At 42.3% G+C, this 17,418-nt stretch overlaps 1 protein-coding gene and 1 non-coding gene across 5 annotated transcripts in view; one reads left to right on the top strand and one right to left on the bottom strand.

Moving 5' to 3' along the window:
* Positions 1–17,418, top strand: part of prkag2a (protein kinase, AMP-activated, gamma 2 non-catalytic subunit a) — an 80,554-nt gene that overhangs the window by 35,308 nt on the left and 27,828 nt on the right. For all 4 annotated transcript variants that reach the window (XR_010795604.1, XM_066646828.1, XM_066646830.1 and 1 more), the window contains one exon: positions 13,081–13,292. Coding sequence is in view for 3 of the 4 variants with exons in the window: in XM_066646828.1 (XP_066502925.1) it covers positions 13,081–13,292 (212 nt within the window). In the remaining variant the exon portion in view is untranslated. The remainder of the gene's footprint in view (positions 1–13,080; positions 13,293–17,418) is intronic.
* Positions 691–780, bottom strand: trnar-ucu (transfer RNA arginine (anticodon UCU)). Its single transcript is given in 2 exon segments — positions 691–726; positions 744–780. It is a non-coding gene; the product is annotated as a tRNA-Arg (tRNA).

A 17,418-nucleotide genomic window follows, 5' to 3' on the forward strand; every position in this document is an offset into this window, starting at 1 on the left:
TTAGAAGTATATGATTTGCACTTCATTAAGAATAAATTTAATTTGTATTAGAAGATATTGTATTTAAATTGTATTAGAAGACTGGCAAATATAGCACATTATTATTATCCCACAACCTCCAGGACTCTGGAGCTGTGACTACGCGACCTGCTGTGCCACAGTGCCACCCATATATTGTATAAGTCACTTAATATAAATTACATATTAGTGAATTAGTACAAATACATTTTTCACAAGTGCATCAGCATTATTTAAGCATACTTTGTTTTTTTATAAGGAGTTAATTAAGGGTTAATTAGATTCATTCATTCATTCATTATCTGTACCCGCTTATCCAGTTCAGTGTGTCCAGAGCCTACCTGGAATCATTGGGCGACACAAACTCACATATTCCATCACACACTCACACCTATGGACACTTTTGAGTCGCCAATCCACCTACCGATGTGTGCTTTTGGACTGTGGGAAGAAACCGGAGGAAACCCACGCGGACACGGGGAGAACACACCAACTCCTCACAGACAGTCACCCGGAGCGGGAATCACTCCCTGGTCCAGTTCCCTGGAGCTGTGTGACTGCGACACTACCTGCTGCGCCACCGTGCCGCCAATACCTCTCAGCTGTATCACATGACTTCTATAGACACACCCACAATTGGACTAGGCTATAGAGCGACCTCTAACAGCCGAGCGACTCTGGTGGGACTCGAACCCACAACCTTTGAATAGCTTCACACCTATGTCTAGAAGTCCAATGCACTATCCATTGCACCACAGAGCCTGTGGGTTAATTAGATACTAGATAAAAATGACCATTTTAACCATTTTAAACACTGAGGTAAGTATTACTATACAGTAAAATGGTTGGAAGATGCCTCTTGATACTGCATTAACACAAGTTCCTGTTTCAGTTTATGTATTACACACAATAGTAATATTCATGTAAATCAGTGCGGCGCTTTTTCAGTGCTAAGCTGCATCCCCTGCCAACCTGTGAATTCTATCACATTATGCACTGTGCAAATCCACTTTCTCTGAAAAGGAAAAAGAGAAGCAGACAGAGAGGGTGACACTGAAAGTTTGGCTTATCCTCAGGAATAGGTGTCAGCAGTGAGGGCTAAATAAAGAAGCAGCTGTGCTGGAGCCGGATCCGTTGGACAGCAACACTTAAACAGACCAAATGTCAAAAGGCAGAGCAAGCTTCAGCTCGAAGGTCTGTTTTACAGCTCTGATGACCGTGCTGTTTTCATGCAACCTTAAACCCACCCGACTCGACCACAGTGACTTGTCTGCTGTGGAAAGTGATGACCTCATACTGCTGGCCTAGCATATCAGCACAGTCTGTAAATGTGACTCATTGTAATAGATGGGATCTTATTGATCATCACAGCATCCTTTTAAAAGTGTTTCAAATATGACAGCAATCTAAAATAATAAAAAGAAAGGTACACACTTTGTGACAACAACTGGATTTATTATTGAACAATTTGCATGAGAATTAAGTGTGTTCTTAGCCGCGTCCGCCATGTCACAACGCAAACCCACCGTCCACCTCCACTAACTAAATCTCTCTGCTGAGATATATGGTATGACATTTTCTCCAAATATTATGACTTTATTCTTGGTAGTTTCTGACTAAGGGTCATGGCCACAGGTCTGAACAAGACCAAGGCCCACCCAGTTAGCCAGTGTTAATTCACCCATAGTCGGAGCTGGCGTGCGAGTGTTGCGCGAATGTGAGACGCATGGGACGCTGCCACAGTTTTGATTTTGTGAAATGAATACAGTGTGTCACTCCTGATAAACAGAACAAAAGTAAACTGCACCCCCACCCTGCCATCGACAACCTGGACATCCACTCGTCCTTGTGAAAAGTGGAGCTGAAATTATTTAGGCCCCGCTGCTGTTTTATTTCTGACCCTGTCAACTGTTCTGACATCGCAGCTGCATTTTCATGATAAAGTTTTGCAAAGTGTCGGCTACGTCAGAATATTTTTGACGGCACCCCTGAAGAAGCCAGACGCAGGCACGGCAGGGTGCTGCAGGACCCAGATTGAGCAAAGCTGATATACACTGTATGACTAATGGTTTTAAGATGGCTGCTAATCTAAAATGTCTTCTGAAATGAAAGTTTTTATTAGGTAGTTTGCAAAGATCATATGCATCATGTCCCTTCCAGCCAGTCTTCTTAAGTGTATTTTTTATGGCACTTTTTGAATGTCCTACTCACCTGGTCCATTATGAATCTTGTTGAAAGCCTTTGAGTGGCAGAGCAAAGGTGACAGTGGAACAAAATGGCAGTGAAATGCCTACTTTGTAGTGTGATGGCCAAGAGGATAAATGCACTTCCAACACAACTGTCCACACTGAGTGGACTGAACGTCAGGCTCTTGGAAGGCTTCAAAGAGCTTCAAAGGGCTCCACTGAGCCTAGAGTCCAAAAATAACCCTGGCCAAGAAGCACATTTTTTCAATTCAAAAAGTGTTTAAAGCAAGTGTATAAAACCGCAGCTCTTCTAGGACTGAATTCTGCTTTATTGGTGAATGCTACTAATACTGACAACCTTGATGCAGCTTAGAGTAGTCAAACACTTTCACTATTCAAACCCAACCTCTTGAAAATATCCTCCCTTTTTCATGAAACATTTAATAGCACATGTCATTAGCTCCTGTTTTGTACTCAAGCTCTTGTCCTTGAATTGTTATATGCTACATGTAGTCTTAATTATACCATGTAGAGCAACTTGGACACATCTTCAGTGATGAACCCAGGGTTATAGGGTGTGTTTGGTTGCTCTTCTCCCCTGCAAAGTCCTTTCAATGGGCCCGCTGCATCTGCCCCCCCCACCCCAAGGGATGGTATGTTCCACTAACACCTCCTTTGGAAGAGTCTGAGATTAAGACCTAGTCTGGCCTGAGTGACGTAATTCCCTCAACTCATTGCGAGGACAAGTGCTTCCCTACGTCTGTCACAGTCTGAGGCTAGCTTTAGCTTTTAAGTAAAATCAAGACATTCATAGATTGCGTCATCATCTGTAACCTATCCAGTACAGGGTCATGGAGGGTCCGGAGCCTACCCAGAATCACTGGTCGCAAGGCAGCAACACACTGGAGGGGGCAGCAGTCCTTCACAGGGTGACACACACTCACACATTCACTCACACCTACGGACCCTTTTGAAGCTGAAATCAAAGCTCTGTGAAAGGTTTATGAAGAACAGGTCAATAGCTTTTGCTGAGAATAATAAAACATCTTATTTTATCTTAACTGCCAATAAAATCTACATTTTTACCTCCACCTGAAAAGTAACTATAGTAAAGTAAATACAGCCCAGTGCTGGGAGGCTTTATACACATCTTGCTGACACTTGGCATTGGGTATGATGACTTTCAGTTCATATATGGTTGCTTCAGGCCTTCCTGTTGGCCATTGCTTTTCTATGGAGATTACAAAAGCTATACACACAACTGAATGTCTGTGTTGACAGTGGCTGACTTTTAAAGGAACATTGTGTAGGATTTTTACCTTAAAATTACACCTTCAAAGTCATTATGATGCTCCACTGACCTGTAATAGGGAGAATAGAGCCTCTGTCGTTGATACTTTGGATTCAGTACTGCTGAAAGTGCAGGATGTAACTTGGAGAAGGGTAGGAAACCACCCCTCCCCCTTGATGTCAGGACAGCAATGTAAATGTCAATTACACTCTGTAAATAGGAGGAGTCATTCATACATTCATTCATTATCTGTAACCGCTTATCCACGTCAGGGTAACGGTGGGTCCGGAGCCTACCCGGAATCACTGGGCGCAAGACAGGAACACACCCGGGAGAGGTAGCCAGTCCTTCACAGGGCAACACATACACTCACACTTTTGAGTCGCCAATCCATCTACCAGTGTGTTTTTGTGGACTGTGGGGGGAAATCGGTGCACCCGGAGGAAACCCATGCAGACACAGGGAGAACACACCAAACTCCTCACGGACGGTCACCAGGAGCAGGACTCTCAACCTCCAGGTCCCTGGAGCTGTGTGACTGTGACACTACCTGCTGCACCTCCCTAAATAGGAGGAGTCCAGGAGCAAAATCCCCAGATCTCCCCTAGTGTTCTTTTACAGTAGCTGAACTCACTGGTTAGAAGGAATGTCCACAAACCTTAGCATTCGTGCTGAAGGGCTGCTCTAATATAGATATAGTTCATTCCCCACTCCTGGGGTCATTACCAGGCCAGCAGTTTGGTTGGTGCCTGTTGAGAACACAGCTAGAAACCTCTGCTGCATCATGCCCAAGTTATCAAACGGGGCCACAGCAGAGATAGTGGCAGTGACAGCAGCTCCTGGCTCTGTGTCCACCTCATTTCACTCCCAGCGTGAGAACAGTGAATCAGAGGATGCATCCGGCAGACGACAAAAGGCAGCATCATAGGAGCTGGCTCCTGATCAGCGGACACAATCTGTGGGTGGAAAAATTCTGTGCGAATGCCACAGTGTCCTCATTTAACTCCAGAGCATCACTGCTTCTCTACTACTTAACCAAAGCTGCAGTTCATCATCTGGTGCTTTAGGTGGCACTGCTGCTGCTTTCTAGAAGCATCAGCTCCTTCAAGATGACTTCCTGCTGCCTTCTGCAGTAAAACCTATGCAACACTGTATATTTTTAACAAAAGCAGATGTGTTAATAAAGTTGTCCCCTTCTTGCTGCAGTAAAAGCCTCTAATTTAATGTTGGAATATTGCTACGAGGGGCGGCACGGTGGCGCTATCACACAGCTCCAGGGTCCTGGGGTCTTGGATTTGAGCTTAATCTCTGGTTACTCTTTGTGAAGAGTTCTCCCTGTGTCAGCTTGGGTTTCCTCAGAGTGCTCCGGTTTCCTCCCACAGCCCAAAAAACATGTGCACTCCCACGTGGGTTGCAAAGCCACTGTAGCGCTGATGAGCATGGAGCTGTTACAGAAGAATGAATGAATGAATGAAACAATGCACAAAATTAGATGGTGTTGACATTCTGAAGTATATGATCTCACTGCTCCACATCACAGTGCTTTATTCCTTTGTTTAAAGAAACACTAGGCAGTATTTTCACCTTACATTTACAGCTTCAAAACTCTGTGATGCTTTACTGACTTGTACTAGGTAGATTAGAGCTTCTATCATTGCTAGAATTGTAAACTTGTTCTGGTGCACCAGAACTCCCCTGTCAACAGTGGCCCAGCGGCTCTTTCTATGTCTCAGTTCTACCCGCTTCTTTTAGGGAGTCCTTCCTTTTGGGTCTCGTTTTTTTTTTAAGTGTTTACAACACTAAGTATGAACGAGACATCAGTGTGTTTTTCTATAATATGTTTTTGTGAACATGTACCCTATATAACGCCTCATTCACACTTGTATATGGAAAATGATCTAATTTATTTGTAAACTTGGAAATGTAGTCACACAATCCATTATTCTTTGTTTAATCAGCTGTCATTTGCAGATTACACACACATTCACAGATGCTGTAGCTGAGTGTGAAGTGGGCTGGGAGAGAGTACTGCAGGTGGTGAGGTCATTGTGCCCTGCACAGTGTGTGTGTGTGTGTGTTTTCTCATCAGGAGGCTTCCAACAGTCTCTCACTCTGCAGGATCCATCAGACATCAGCATGCACTCACAGACATTCACTTTTGCTCCTTAATTAACCTCTGGAAGTGAACGATGCACAGACTCCTACACACAGCTATTTACTCCCACTTACTCAATTCAGATTTTTCAAATTGCATGTGTTAGTTTAATGCTGGGTTCATTATAAAGTCTATAACTGCAGGTTTCTTTGATTATTATGCAGCATTATTTTAATCTAATGTGTTGCTTCTATCACTTGTAGTGATGTTGAGGTCTGGGCTCCGGAGTGTGACAATTATTCTGAGAAAACCAGCAGGAAATGTGTCCGATTTGCAAATGTTGTTCATATTTGTGGCTATTTCGTTTGCTCAGTAGCAGCTCCATAGTCATTCAGACCCATAACTTTGAGTTCAGTGGAGTTTGATATTGCCCTGTCACTCATATGAGAACTTTTAAATGCTTTTTATCTGGTGGTGAGTTTTTTTTTAATGGTTGTGTTTCTTGAGTCATTTTATTAATGTTTTCAGAAATATTTCTCAGAAATGAAGAACTTAGTCTAAAATATTTTGTTTCAAGTTTCCTTTCCTAAGTAAAAGAAAACGACTACTTGTAGTTGAATATAGTCCTCAGAGTTGGGAGGATGGGATGAAAAAGGCCGGGCTATTAACTTAATGATGGCTGATAATGAAGTTATATCTAAGTTAAATTATGAGCGTGAGCAGTTAATGAACCTGTTTATGAGCTGCTGCAGTTTAAAGAGGAGCATCAGCAGCAAGCTCTGCCTAATGTCAGTGACTGGATTGGAGTGAATTTTCTCGTTTATGACTTTTGTCCATCATTTAAGTCAGTTATACGTCATCATATCTTGTGTATTTTGAAAACACCTTCTTCAATATCAGCAAAAATTCATGGAGGTGGTGAGTTGCCCATCTGTTTCTTGTCCAATGTCGCATATCCACTGCATGGTACCTACTCAACATGGCTCGGCATGGTACGGGTGTTTTTCCACTGTAATGGCTCCTCCCCTCCTCTAATGGAGCTGTGGGCTTTTGAAACAACAACAATGACAGTGGTTAGGTTACACTCATCATGTATTCATGTGTTGCTTTTCTTTTTTGGGACTGAAAATAATTCCATGCATCCATTCAGACAGATCAGTAGAGCATTTCTGTTCCCTGTTGCACTGTCCAGCTCTCCATTTATTTATTTATTTTTAGTTGGTTACTAATACAAGCGTAATATTTACGACCTGCTAATGGCTAGTTTGTGCTGGATGTCTGCATTTTATCATGACAAAAAAATCTCTCCTGCCTATCAGCGCCAGGCACCAGGTACTAAGTTTGACTAATGGAAAAGTGAAAAAGCGGAGAGTAGAGCCGAGCCGAGTAAAGTTACCGCGAGTTGGTAAAGAGACACCGTTGAAAATGTGCCACAATCATGTCATCTTTTTTTTTTTTGCCATTTTCAAGTTTCAAGTGAAAGTAGTGAAATGGAGAGTGCTCCTGCTGTGTTCACAGGATATTTAAAAAAAAATATTGCAGTGCAGATTGGAGAGTGTCTGTTTCTTATGCTGCGATAACCATAGCCCCCTGCTGCAAATGGTTGTCGTGATATAAAACTCAGCCAGGAGCGAAGTATGAAAACTGTTTTATTTATTTATTTATTTATTTTTGTCCCTGGCCCAAACCTATATACTTGAGTGATATCCTGATGGCTTGTGTATGTGTGTGTGTGTGTGTGAAAGACGAATGCAGTCCGTTCAAATAAAAAGGCTTTTTCCTCCCTGGCACTGCTTTGCTACCGGGGTGCTGAGGCTTGCTGTGTGTGTGTCAGTGTCTGTGTGTAAATGTGGAGTATCACTGTTGATTCACATTGATTTTGGTCTCAGTAACCCACTGATGTTTCTGTACGACTTAAATATTTAACAAAGATTAACCACCAGAGATCTGTCTTTGGATCAGTGGGTTTAAAGGGGAAAGTAATAACTGCTGATTTGTCAGTGCACAGAACTCTTGAAGCTGAATGCTTAATCCTGAAACAAGATCAGAGGTCAGTGACCACTGAGGGACAGAGTTTTTGACCCCACGTCCAGAGCGTAAACATCTTGCTGAGTCATGTTTGGAGGGGACTGGGAGGGCATTAACTTTTCTCTGTGGATTTAGCCACTGTCTGAAGCTCATACTGTTAACATTCACTGACCGGACTGCTAATGAATTATGAATGAATTGATAAACATTGTTTAATGGGCATTAATTAAACAATTAGACATCTAGAGTTAGCAAAGAGTTAAATCAACATGCTGACCCAGAGTTTGTTCAAATAACAATTACTGGGATTGCAGACATTGTTTCCCCTCTTTGGGCCTGTATTGTGTTGTTGATGGCTTGGTAGATTCTGCGCTCTTATGAAATCTGGCCTTTCAGACCACAATTCATATGTAAATGAACATTTTTGTGCATGGTTTGGCCGGCAGCAGGGCCTGATTATGCCGATTGAGTTTGATCTCTGTTCAAGGTGGCATTGGTTTAAAGAGGGGATGGACACAAGCATAACCCAGTGTTACACTGACTGGTCATTTTACTGAAACCAGAATAAAGTGGTTGTTGTGATAGCTTGTTTATGGACTGAGAGACTAAATTATATATAAAGTTGATGTATACGTTTATATTCATTGATTCAAACCAGTAGCACTGACCACATGCAGAACACCTTGGCCATCACTGAGCTACATACAGCCTGTTGACTGTTAATTGTACCTACAAGTTAGGCAGAGGTGACCAGGCTATTTAGGGCACTAGGTTGCCACCCTCCCTGGTGGAAATATTTAGGGTCCTAGCACGTAGTGCAGGGACCCTATTGTAATTGTCAGGCTTTTACTTCTTCTTCTTCTTCTTCTTCTTTTACTTAATCAAATAAACATTTCCTATAATATTAAATACTTACTTGAGATCTGACTATCCATCCATTATCTGTAAGTGCTTATCCAGTTCAGGGTCACAGTGGGTCCAGAGCCTACTTGGAATCATTGGGCGCAAGATGGGAATACACCCTGGAGGGGGCGCCAGTCCTTCACAGGGCGACACACACTCACACTTTTGAGTCACCAATCCCCCTACCAACATGTGTTTTAGGACTGTGGGAGGAAACCCATGCAGACACAGGGAGAACACACCAAACTCTTCACAGACAGTCACCCGGAGCGGGAATCGAACCCACAACCTCCAGGTCCCTGGAGCTGTGTGACTGAGACACTAACCTGCTGTGGTTAGTGACACTAGGATAGAATATTTTCTAATATTGTCTTATTAGTGTATCTGTTGATATATATTTGTTTCTGGACCAGTCTCTAGTATATGATTTACGTAATTTCATGAACCTATATTTGAGCACATTTGTACTGCAATTTATAATCCTTTTGATAATTGTTATCCTGCTGATTAGCTTTTAATGTCCAAAACGACTTTTTGTATTGAGATGGTTGCTAAAATTGGCACTGTGACAGACACAGCCCCACCTGGAACATTTTTCTGTTTTTCACCAATTTAATCAATAACATCCTTTCCCTGGATTTGATGTCTCAAATGCATGCTTTGAAGTCTCTGACCCTACACTCCCCCACATTATTGATGTCATGCAATGACTTTCTTGTTGGAAAACCACAGGGTGTGTATATGAAACATTGCCAACAGGTTCTGCTGAGTTCTTTTAGACGGGGAAAGACTTTTGTAAATCATCTCACATGCAGCTTATGCTTACACAACTCCACATGACTCAGCTTTTTTGCTTTTTCCATTAGGCAAATGTGGTACCTGGAACTGTGGTATTGGAAAATGTACCAGGTAGCAAAAAGCTTCAATGGCCAAGTAGAGTCTGGAAGTGTAGGTCACATTCAGTAGGAAAGCACTATTAATTTTCAGTAGAGGGGATAAACCTAAATCTTCTTCTGTTCAGTACACTTTTAGCGTCAAAACTGCTCAGTCATGGTGCTTCAGCTAAATCATACATTAGTAAAATGGATCAGCAGAGACTGCCATTACTATGAGTGATCTTGTTTTGGATTGAATCGGGATTCTCAGCTGAGATGAAGTGAGGTGATGTAGCGCCAAGCTTTCAGTCGAGCCGCATACATCTCTCGTTTTGTTAGTGTCGGGCTGTGCGACGGTCATCATTTGTATCCTGCAGACCTCACTGCTGAAGACTATGCTAATGAGAAGACAATGCAGTGCGTTGGTGTGTGTGTGCTTGAGAGATACAGGGTATGAGAACAGCCTAGCCTGTGTGTACACACACACACACACACACACACTCAAACATACACTTAAAACAGCCATAAATAAACCAAAAAATAATATTTGCAATAAGATCAAGTTGCTGATGTTCTCAGATTAAACGTTGCTGAATATGTTTGAGACTGAAGTTTGGAGATTTCCTTGCAGATTTCTTTAAAAAGGGGATACATTTTCCCCCTTTTCACATGTGAACACAGTTTTTTGTTCAAAATAACACAAGGATCAAACAACACAGTACTGTACTTACCTGGTTTAAACAGCCCTGTTCAGAGTGACTGGTTTCAGCGCCTGTTCCTTTAAATGAGAATGAGCGACAGCTCAGTTCAGCGCAAGAGCCCAGATGCTCTTGTTTTTAGCCATTTATACTTGGTTCTTGATTTCTCCGTATTTAATCAATACACTATTTTCTCCGTACTTTTGTGTCTAGTTTGTTCTGTAAAACATTGTTGCGCTTTCAAAAAAATGCGGGTCCAGTGCTCTGATTGGACAGATTCCCATGAGGAAGCGGGACATTACTAAAGTCTCACAGCAGCACATAATATCATTCATTATCTGTAACCGTTTATCCAGTTCAGGGTCACGGTGGGTCCAGAGCCTACCTGGAATCATTGGGTGCAAGGCGGGAATGCACCCTGGAGGGGGCGCCAGTCCTTCACAGGGCAACACAGACACACACACACACACTTTTGAGTCACCAATCCACCTACCAACGTGTGTTTTTTTGGACTGTGGGAGGATACCGGAGCACCCGGAGGAAACCCACGCGGGCACGGGGAGAACACACCAAACTCCTCACAGACAGTCACCCGGAGCGGGAATCAAACCCACAACCTCCAGGTCCCTGGAGCTGTGTGACTGCGACACTACCTGCTGCACCACCGTGCCACACATAATAATCATATCATTTCATTTTATTCCAGGTTCTCTGACTTGGGTAACTCACACAAAACTGACTGGGTGATCTTGTTTCATCGTTTGCGGGTTGGTAGGCTCCAGAAACAGGTCAACATGCACATGCACTGAAACAGTGGTTTCTTCATAAAATGTCCCCTTTACAAATGAGGCAATTGTCCCAAAAACAATGGAAGCTTCAATGAAGGTGAAGGGTGGACAGAGTAAATGTTGAAAATTATGACATTTACCTTTCATTGTTGAGAATTCTGTTAAATATTTGCCTTCTCTTTTTCTTTCTGACAATGAAAAATGGATTACTTGTACTTCATGGCTGTTTAGACTGAAATAAATAAACCCAGTCTTTGGTTTACACATGCATTTACAAATGACATCATCTCTTCTCCAGTGTTTCTCTGGAATATATTTCTTCACTGCGGAAAGAAATATATTTACTATAAGGAATATACTGCAAGGCAGCCTCACTAGTGGATTTCTTTTTTCAGCAGATCACTACACATCGGTCTTTTTCACGACAAAAGCATTTCCCACATGGTTTGTGTAAGAACTCATTAGTGATCTCTCATCAGATGAAACATTCAGATCCTTGGCTTGTTCTTCTGGGCCTTGGACAGAGCATAATTCCTCCATCAGCAGAAGCTCATCTTCACCCAGACACTGTTTTTGAGCTGTTCTCAGTCGTTACATTTCATTTTCCTTTATCAGCTAATCAGTGGAAACTTGATAACCTCTATTTTGAGAGAGAGAGAGAGAGAGAGAGAACACGAACTCTACAGTTACAGACTGTAGTCATTTTGTTGCTGTGCATACTTCGTCTGTTCTTCACGGGACCACCACAGAGCAGGTATGATTTAAGAAGTGGATCATGCTGTGTCTGATCCACTCGTACCAGCACGACCAATAGAAACACATCACCACCACGTCAGTGTCACTGCAGCGCTGAGAATGGTCCACCACCCAAACCATACCTTCTCTGTGTTGGTCCTAACCTTCTCTGTGGGGGTCTTAACCAGTGAAGTGCAGGGTGAAAATGGATAAAAGTATGCAGAACTTCAAAGTGCTCCTGTATGGTCAGAAAGAGAGGCGTTGAAGTGTAGCACTGCACAATCTAACCTCCAGAAAGAAATAAAATTGGCTATAGCTAGAAAGCTTTAAAAGACCCTGGCATGAACACCTAACCCCTGAATACCATCAATTCCTCACAGCGGTGTTCCAAATTGTAGCTGTTACTGCAGCAAAAGGGGAACCTGGTGCCTATTAATATCCCTGGTTGTCTATCACTTTAAGATGAATGGTTGCAGTGAGCAGCTCGTCTCTGCTCTGGCTGCGCAGAATAAGCAGAGTGCTGTGTCGCAGGGTGAGAGGAATGCTGGGAAACGCAGCGTGAAACCTGCTGGCCTCAGGACTCTGCGAGGTGTGAAGTAAGTGTGATAAAACCCAGCATACTGCACAGGCCCTCGCTTTGGAGCTGTTTAACTGGGAGACGTGCTTCTCGGGACACTTCTGGCGTTGTCCTTCAGCCTTCAGTGTGTTATAATCAATAAGTTATGTATATTCTAAACTATTTTTAATATATCTGATTTTTTTTTCTCTTCTCACTAGAAGATCAGGTTTAGGGATGGATATTTTTGGTGGGAGGGCTGTTCTCAGAACAGTTGTGGCATTCTAACAACTCCAGTAGCACTGCTGTGTATGATCCACTGTGTGATGGCAGAGCGTGAATCGAGTAGCCCCTCCCATCTGTTATTTCCACCAAGGTTTCTTATCCTGTGTGACTAAATATTACCGATGTCAGGTAAAATGACATTATCCCAGCTCTTAGTGGAAAAGTAGTCCTGTTTGAATAGTACTTAAGTCTCTTTTAAGCTTCTTGTGACTTTTCTAGAACATACAGCAAAAGAGGGAGAAAATCCCCTGTAGTATCCTGGCTACAAATATTTGCAAATAATGTGTGTCAACAGATGAACAAAGAGCATATGACTGCTGAGAGCATAGCAACACTGTACTGGGGGCTGGCAAAATGGCAGATGTTTTCATCAGTTTATAATGTTTTCTTTTTTTTTTGGTAAATGGAAGCGGGAAAAAAACGGTCTCAGCAAGTTCTCTTTCTGCTCTTATCAGAAAACCTTGCACAGTGAGCAAATCCACATAACCACTTGAGCTTCAAATGAGTTTCCTTTTAACGTGCAAAACGTTTAAATAGCATTTACTCATGTTTCCACATGCAGAAGTGACGGTCTGACCGCTTTTTCTTTCTTCCTTGCTCTCTCTTTCTCTTTTTTGCACAGCCTCTAGTCTCTCTTCACCACCCACCACTCCAACACAAGTGACCAAACAGCCTCCTCCATTACCTCTGGAAGTCAGTCGCAGTGATCCTGAGCAACTGGAGCAGCGGCTTCGCTCGTTCTCCTCTCCCTTGGACACAGGCCAGCGCTTCAGCCTGCCCTCTGCCAAACCTCCCCTGACTCTCACCTCAACACCCATCTCTACCTCGCATACGGTGAGTGAATACTAGAGAACTTCAGACTACACTAGCATTGCCAGGTTTTAGCTCTATTATGTGGGTATAATTGGGAGCGGTATTATTCCATTTTATTTTTCAGCAAGCAATATTTAATACTGTGAAGGAGGACTGTGCCCAGTTATTCCGGGAAGGCGCTTACAGACAATGAATGAATAGATGAATATTTAATAGTGTTTATTTATTATTTTTACATTATTTTCTTTAAACTTCAACTCTCATGCGAAGAAGAATTATAGTCCCTGGGGGAACTAGGTTATGCTGCTCAGAGTGGGTCTCCCACATGGAGGTGGTCATGTTTGAAAAACATGTCCCTGAGGCAGCCGTGGCCTGATGGTTAGGAACTGGGCTTGTAACCGGAAGGTTGCCAGGTTGATCCCCAGAGCCAGTCGGTCATGAGGGAAGTGCCCTTGAGCAAGACACCTTTTTTTTTATTATAAATCTTGGAACCACCATAACTGGACTGGGCGTTAACAAATTGTATAATGACTTTAATTAGAGCGAACATTCACAGGCCACTCAAAACTACATCGCTCATTCTAAAAATGCACCATTGATCAATACATGCTTTGGAACTACACACACAGAAATGTGTCCAGTTCTCACAGTTCGTCTTTGCTGATTGCCCTTCACTGATGGTGTGGCATGAGTAGCAGTGTTTGAGCTACATGCACAGAATGTTAATAAAGTCAAACAAGCTTAAATATGGGAGACTTTAAGTGCAACCTTGCAGGGAACACTCTCTGTATGCTAGCTAACCTTAGGAGCCATCGTTCTTACAAGCAGTGCAAGTCTGTGGGTCTTTTTAATGGTGGTAGGTTTAACCTCAATGATTTACATTAGGAAACAATTCAGAGTGTTGTGACATCAGGATTGAAACCATGGTTTTGGAAGGGTCCATAAGAATTGAGAGAATAATGAATGTTACAACAGAGTATACTTGTAGAACATAAATAAAACATTCCTAAAGCTGTTAAGTATAAGGTTTAAGCTGTTAAGATGTGGTTTGAGATGCATCTGGAGCATGAATGGTAATGTATCCTGATGTGTCCTCATGTGTCCTCTAAAGCAAGGAAGTTCCACCCATATCATTGTGTCACTGCCCTAGATTCCTTGAGATCTGCTCTCTAGCTTGGTTATTAGTTGGCCTAGCAGACCACATGTTCAAAGTTTATAACAACCTGTACTAGAATGCGAGCAAGGATTCTTAGGACATTTCTGTCTGAAAACAAGTACTGTTCAATAACGATGCATTCAAAACATCAGATGCATGTTAATGCCAGGTGTGGACAGGGTCATGGAGAATACTGAATGTAATATAAAGATATAATATTACAGCATGATTGTAGAATACAGAGAATATAGACATTTTTTTCACTTACTCATGTGACCAATGAAAATACGTGTCATGTTTTTATATAGAGGGCAGTGCAGCAGGTAGTGTCACAGTCACACAGCTCCAGGGACCTGGAGGTTGTGGGTTCAAGTCCCGCTCCGGGTGACTGTCTGTGAGGGGTTTGGTGTGTTCTCTCCGTGTTCGCGTGGGTTTCCTCCCAGTGTCCAAAAAATGCATGTTGGTAGGTGGACTAGTGACTCAAAAGTGACCATAGGTGTGAATGTGTGTGTGTGTTGCCCTGTGAAGGACTGGCGCCCCCTCCAGTGTGTGTTCCTACCTTGCACCCAATGATTCCGGATAGGCTCTAAACTTACCGTGACCCTGAACTGTCTAAAGAAAAACATATCTCCATTTATGTTCAGTTTTAGTTTACTACATCATTTAAACACAGGAGCTCTCCTTCACACTGTGCGAACATGTTATGATGAATGGACCAATAGAAATGCTCAATAATTACTTGGAATAAAATGTTTTTACAGTGCCTTCCACTGAAAACTCAGAAGCTTTTTCTTTCTCCTGTAAAGTTACTATTTTGGAAATAAACGCTGGTTTTTGAACAGTGACAATATAATATTAATAATGACCAAATATGTAGTGTTACTTTAGGGTGGTGCAGTGACACAAAAGGTAGTGCCCCTGTCACACAGCTCAGGGGTCCTGAGGTTGTGGGCTTGAACCCTGCCCTCTGTAAGGAGTTTGTTGTGTTCTCTCTGTGTCTGTGTGGGTTTCCTTTGAGTGCTCAGGTTTCCTCCCCAGTCCAGAGACGCATGTTTTGGAATGGCTACTCCAAAGTGTCCAAGTGTGTGAGTGTGTGAATGAATATGTGTGTGTGTTGTGCCTTGTGGTGGAGTGACACCTAGTTTTGGGAGGGATAGGGGTTCCTGCCTTGCATATGATCTCTTCAGATATCTGCTTCCCATCACCTACAGGTTCTGTATTTCGCATCAAACAAATTTAACAATTGAATTATGCAACAATTTATAATATATATATATATATATATATATATATATATATATATATATATATTTAAACTAATCTTATTTCACTCAGGAAGATGTCACAGTTTGGAAGGAAATGCACTATGATTTCCCATTCATTTTGGCATGAGTACAAATTTTGGATTACTGAAATCTACCTTAGACAGCTTCTGGACTTTCTCTGTGCTCCTTCCTTGGACCTTGGGCTTTGACTGCTCAATGGCTCTCAAGGCTTAGGCCTTTCAATCTTTATCATGTTCATGGGACAAGATCAATAACATGGACGCCATCTGGGACATGGCTGTCCTTGCCTCCTGCTCAATAATCTAAGCAGGGATTCAGGGCTGCTCTCCGCAGATGTGTCATCCACTTTCTTAACAAGGCAAAGCTTGGTTGTACTCACTTACAAATACTCCCCACTTACAACCCACACAAACATGAAAACATGCACTCACTCATTCACTTTACCTTGTCGTCTTCTGACATCAAGCAACTACTACCAAATTCACATCTCACCCCACCAATCATCACCGGAGCCCACCACACCCAGTGACTCATTCCACTCGCTTAGGCGTTATTGGGCATTATTTCTACTTATGGCCGCTACCAGCTGCTACATTGTGAATGTGCTAAGTCAAACACTGAGTCACAAAATCCCAGCGGGAGACTTTATTTATATGAACGGGCCTCTTTGTGGCAAACATATAAAGATAAAGTGTTTTATTCGGTTTATGTTGTTACATGCTGCAGGCTTGTGGCCAAAAGAGGCAAAAAATATTCAAACCTCAGGATCTAGATTCAATAACAGAACTCCCACTATTTCCAGGAGTGTTCCGTGACAAATTCCATCCACCTATTTCCTTGACTTACATATACAGGGGTGGCCAATACAACAAAACTGTTATTATGCTGGAGTTAGGGGTGGCACAACAAGTAGACTATTGACTACTCAAACTGTCCATAGGTGTGTGTGTGTGTGATGCCCTGTAAATGGTGTCCTATTCAGGGTGTGTTCCTATTTTACGCCCAATGATTCTTCATGGGCTCCAGACACAATGGGACCATGAAGTGGATAAAGCGGTTTCAGAAAATGTAATGAATTATTAAATTATTTCTGACTATAGTGGGCTTAATTTAAATAATGCTGACTAACTGCATGTTTCATAATGAACAAAGCTGAAAAAGTAAATAAAAAAGATGTCTGGGAGCCAGAGGATTATTATATTTAGGTAAATACCAAAAGAGAAATCGCTGAAACATTTATGCTACACCTGTTAGACAGGGGCCATAAAAAAAGTTATTCAAACATTGAGAACCTATGTGGGAACACTCACTGAAGGGTGCTCCACAAGTCAAGGCAAGTACAACAGGGCCTATGTTTCTTTAGGCATTCCTGCAGCCTGAAAACTCATACTACAGGGGTTCACTATCACCTCCTTTTGGAATATCCACTAAGCAGCTTCAAAAATGGCTTTATGATTGACTTATGTTAGGGATTCATTTATTACACTTAGCTAAAATTGCCATTTCTTTCAGCAAGCTTTTTGTTGGAAGCATATTCAAGTGGCTCTACATCTGCTTCACTAAAATGGTGCTTAGACATTAGTTTTATTCCAGACATTGGATATTGCATTCATCTGGATTTGGAGCCCATTAAGGACACATTTAAATAACAGCTGTTCTTGGTGTTTTTCTCCTTCTATTGGCTTGTATATCAGAGGCAGCATCC

This window comes from Hoplias malabaricus, chromosome 1 (genome assembly GCF_029633855.1).
Source record: "Hoplias malabaricus isolate fHopMal1 chromosome 1, fHopMal1.hap1, whole genome shotgun sequence".
NCBI lineage: Eukaryota > Metazoa > Chordata > Actinopteri > Characiformes > Erythrinidae > Hoplias > Hoplias malabaricus.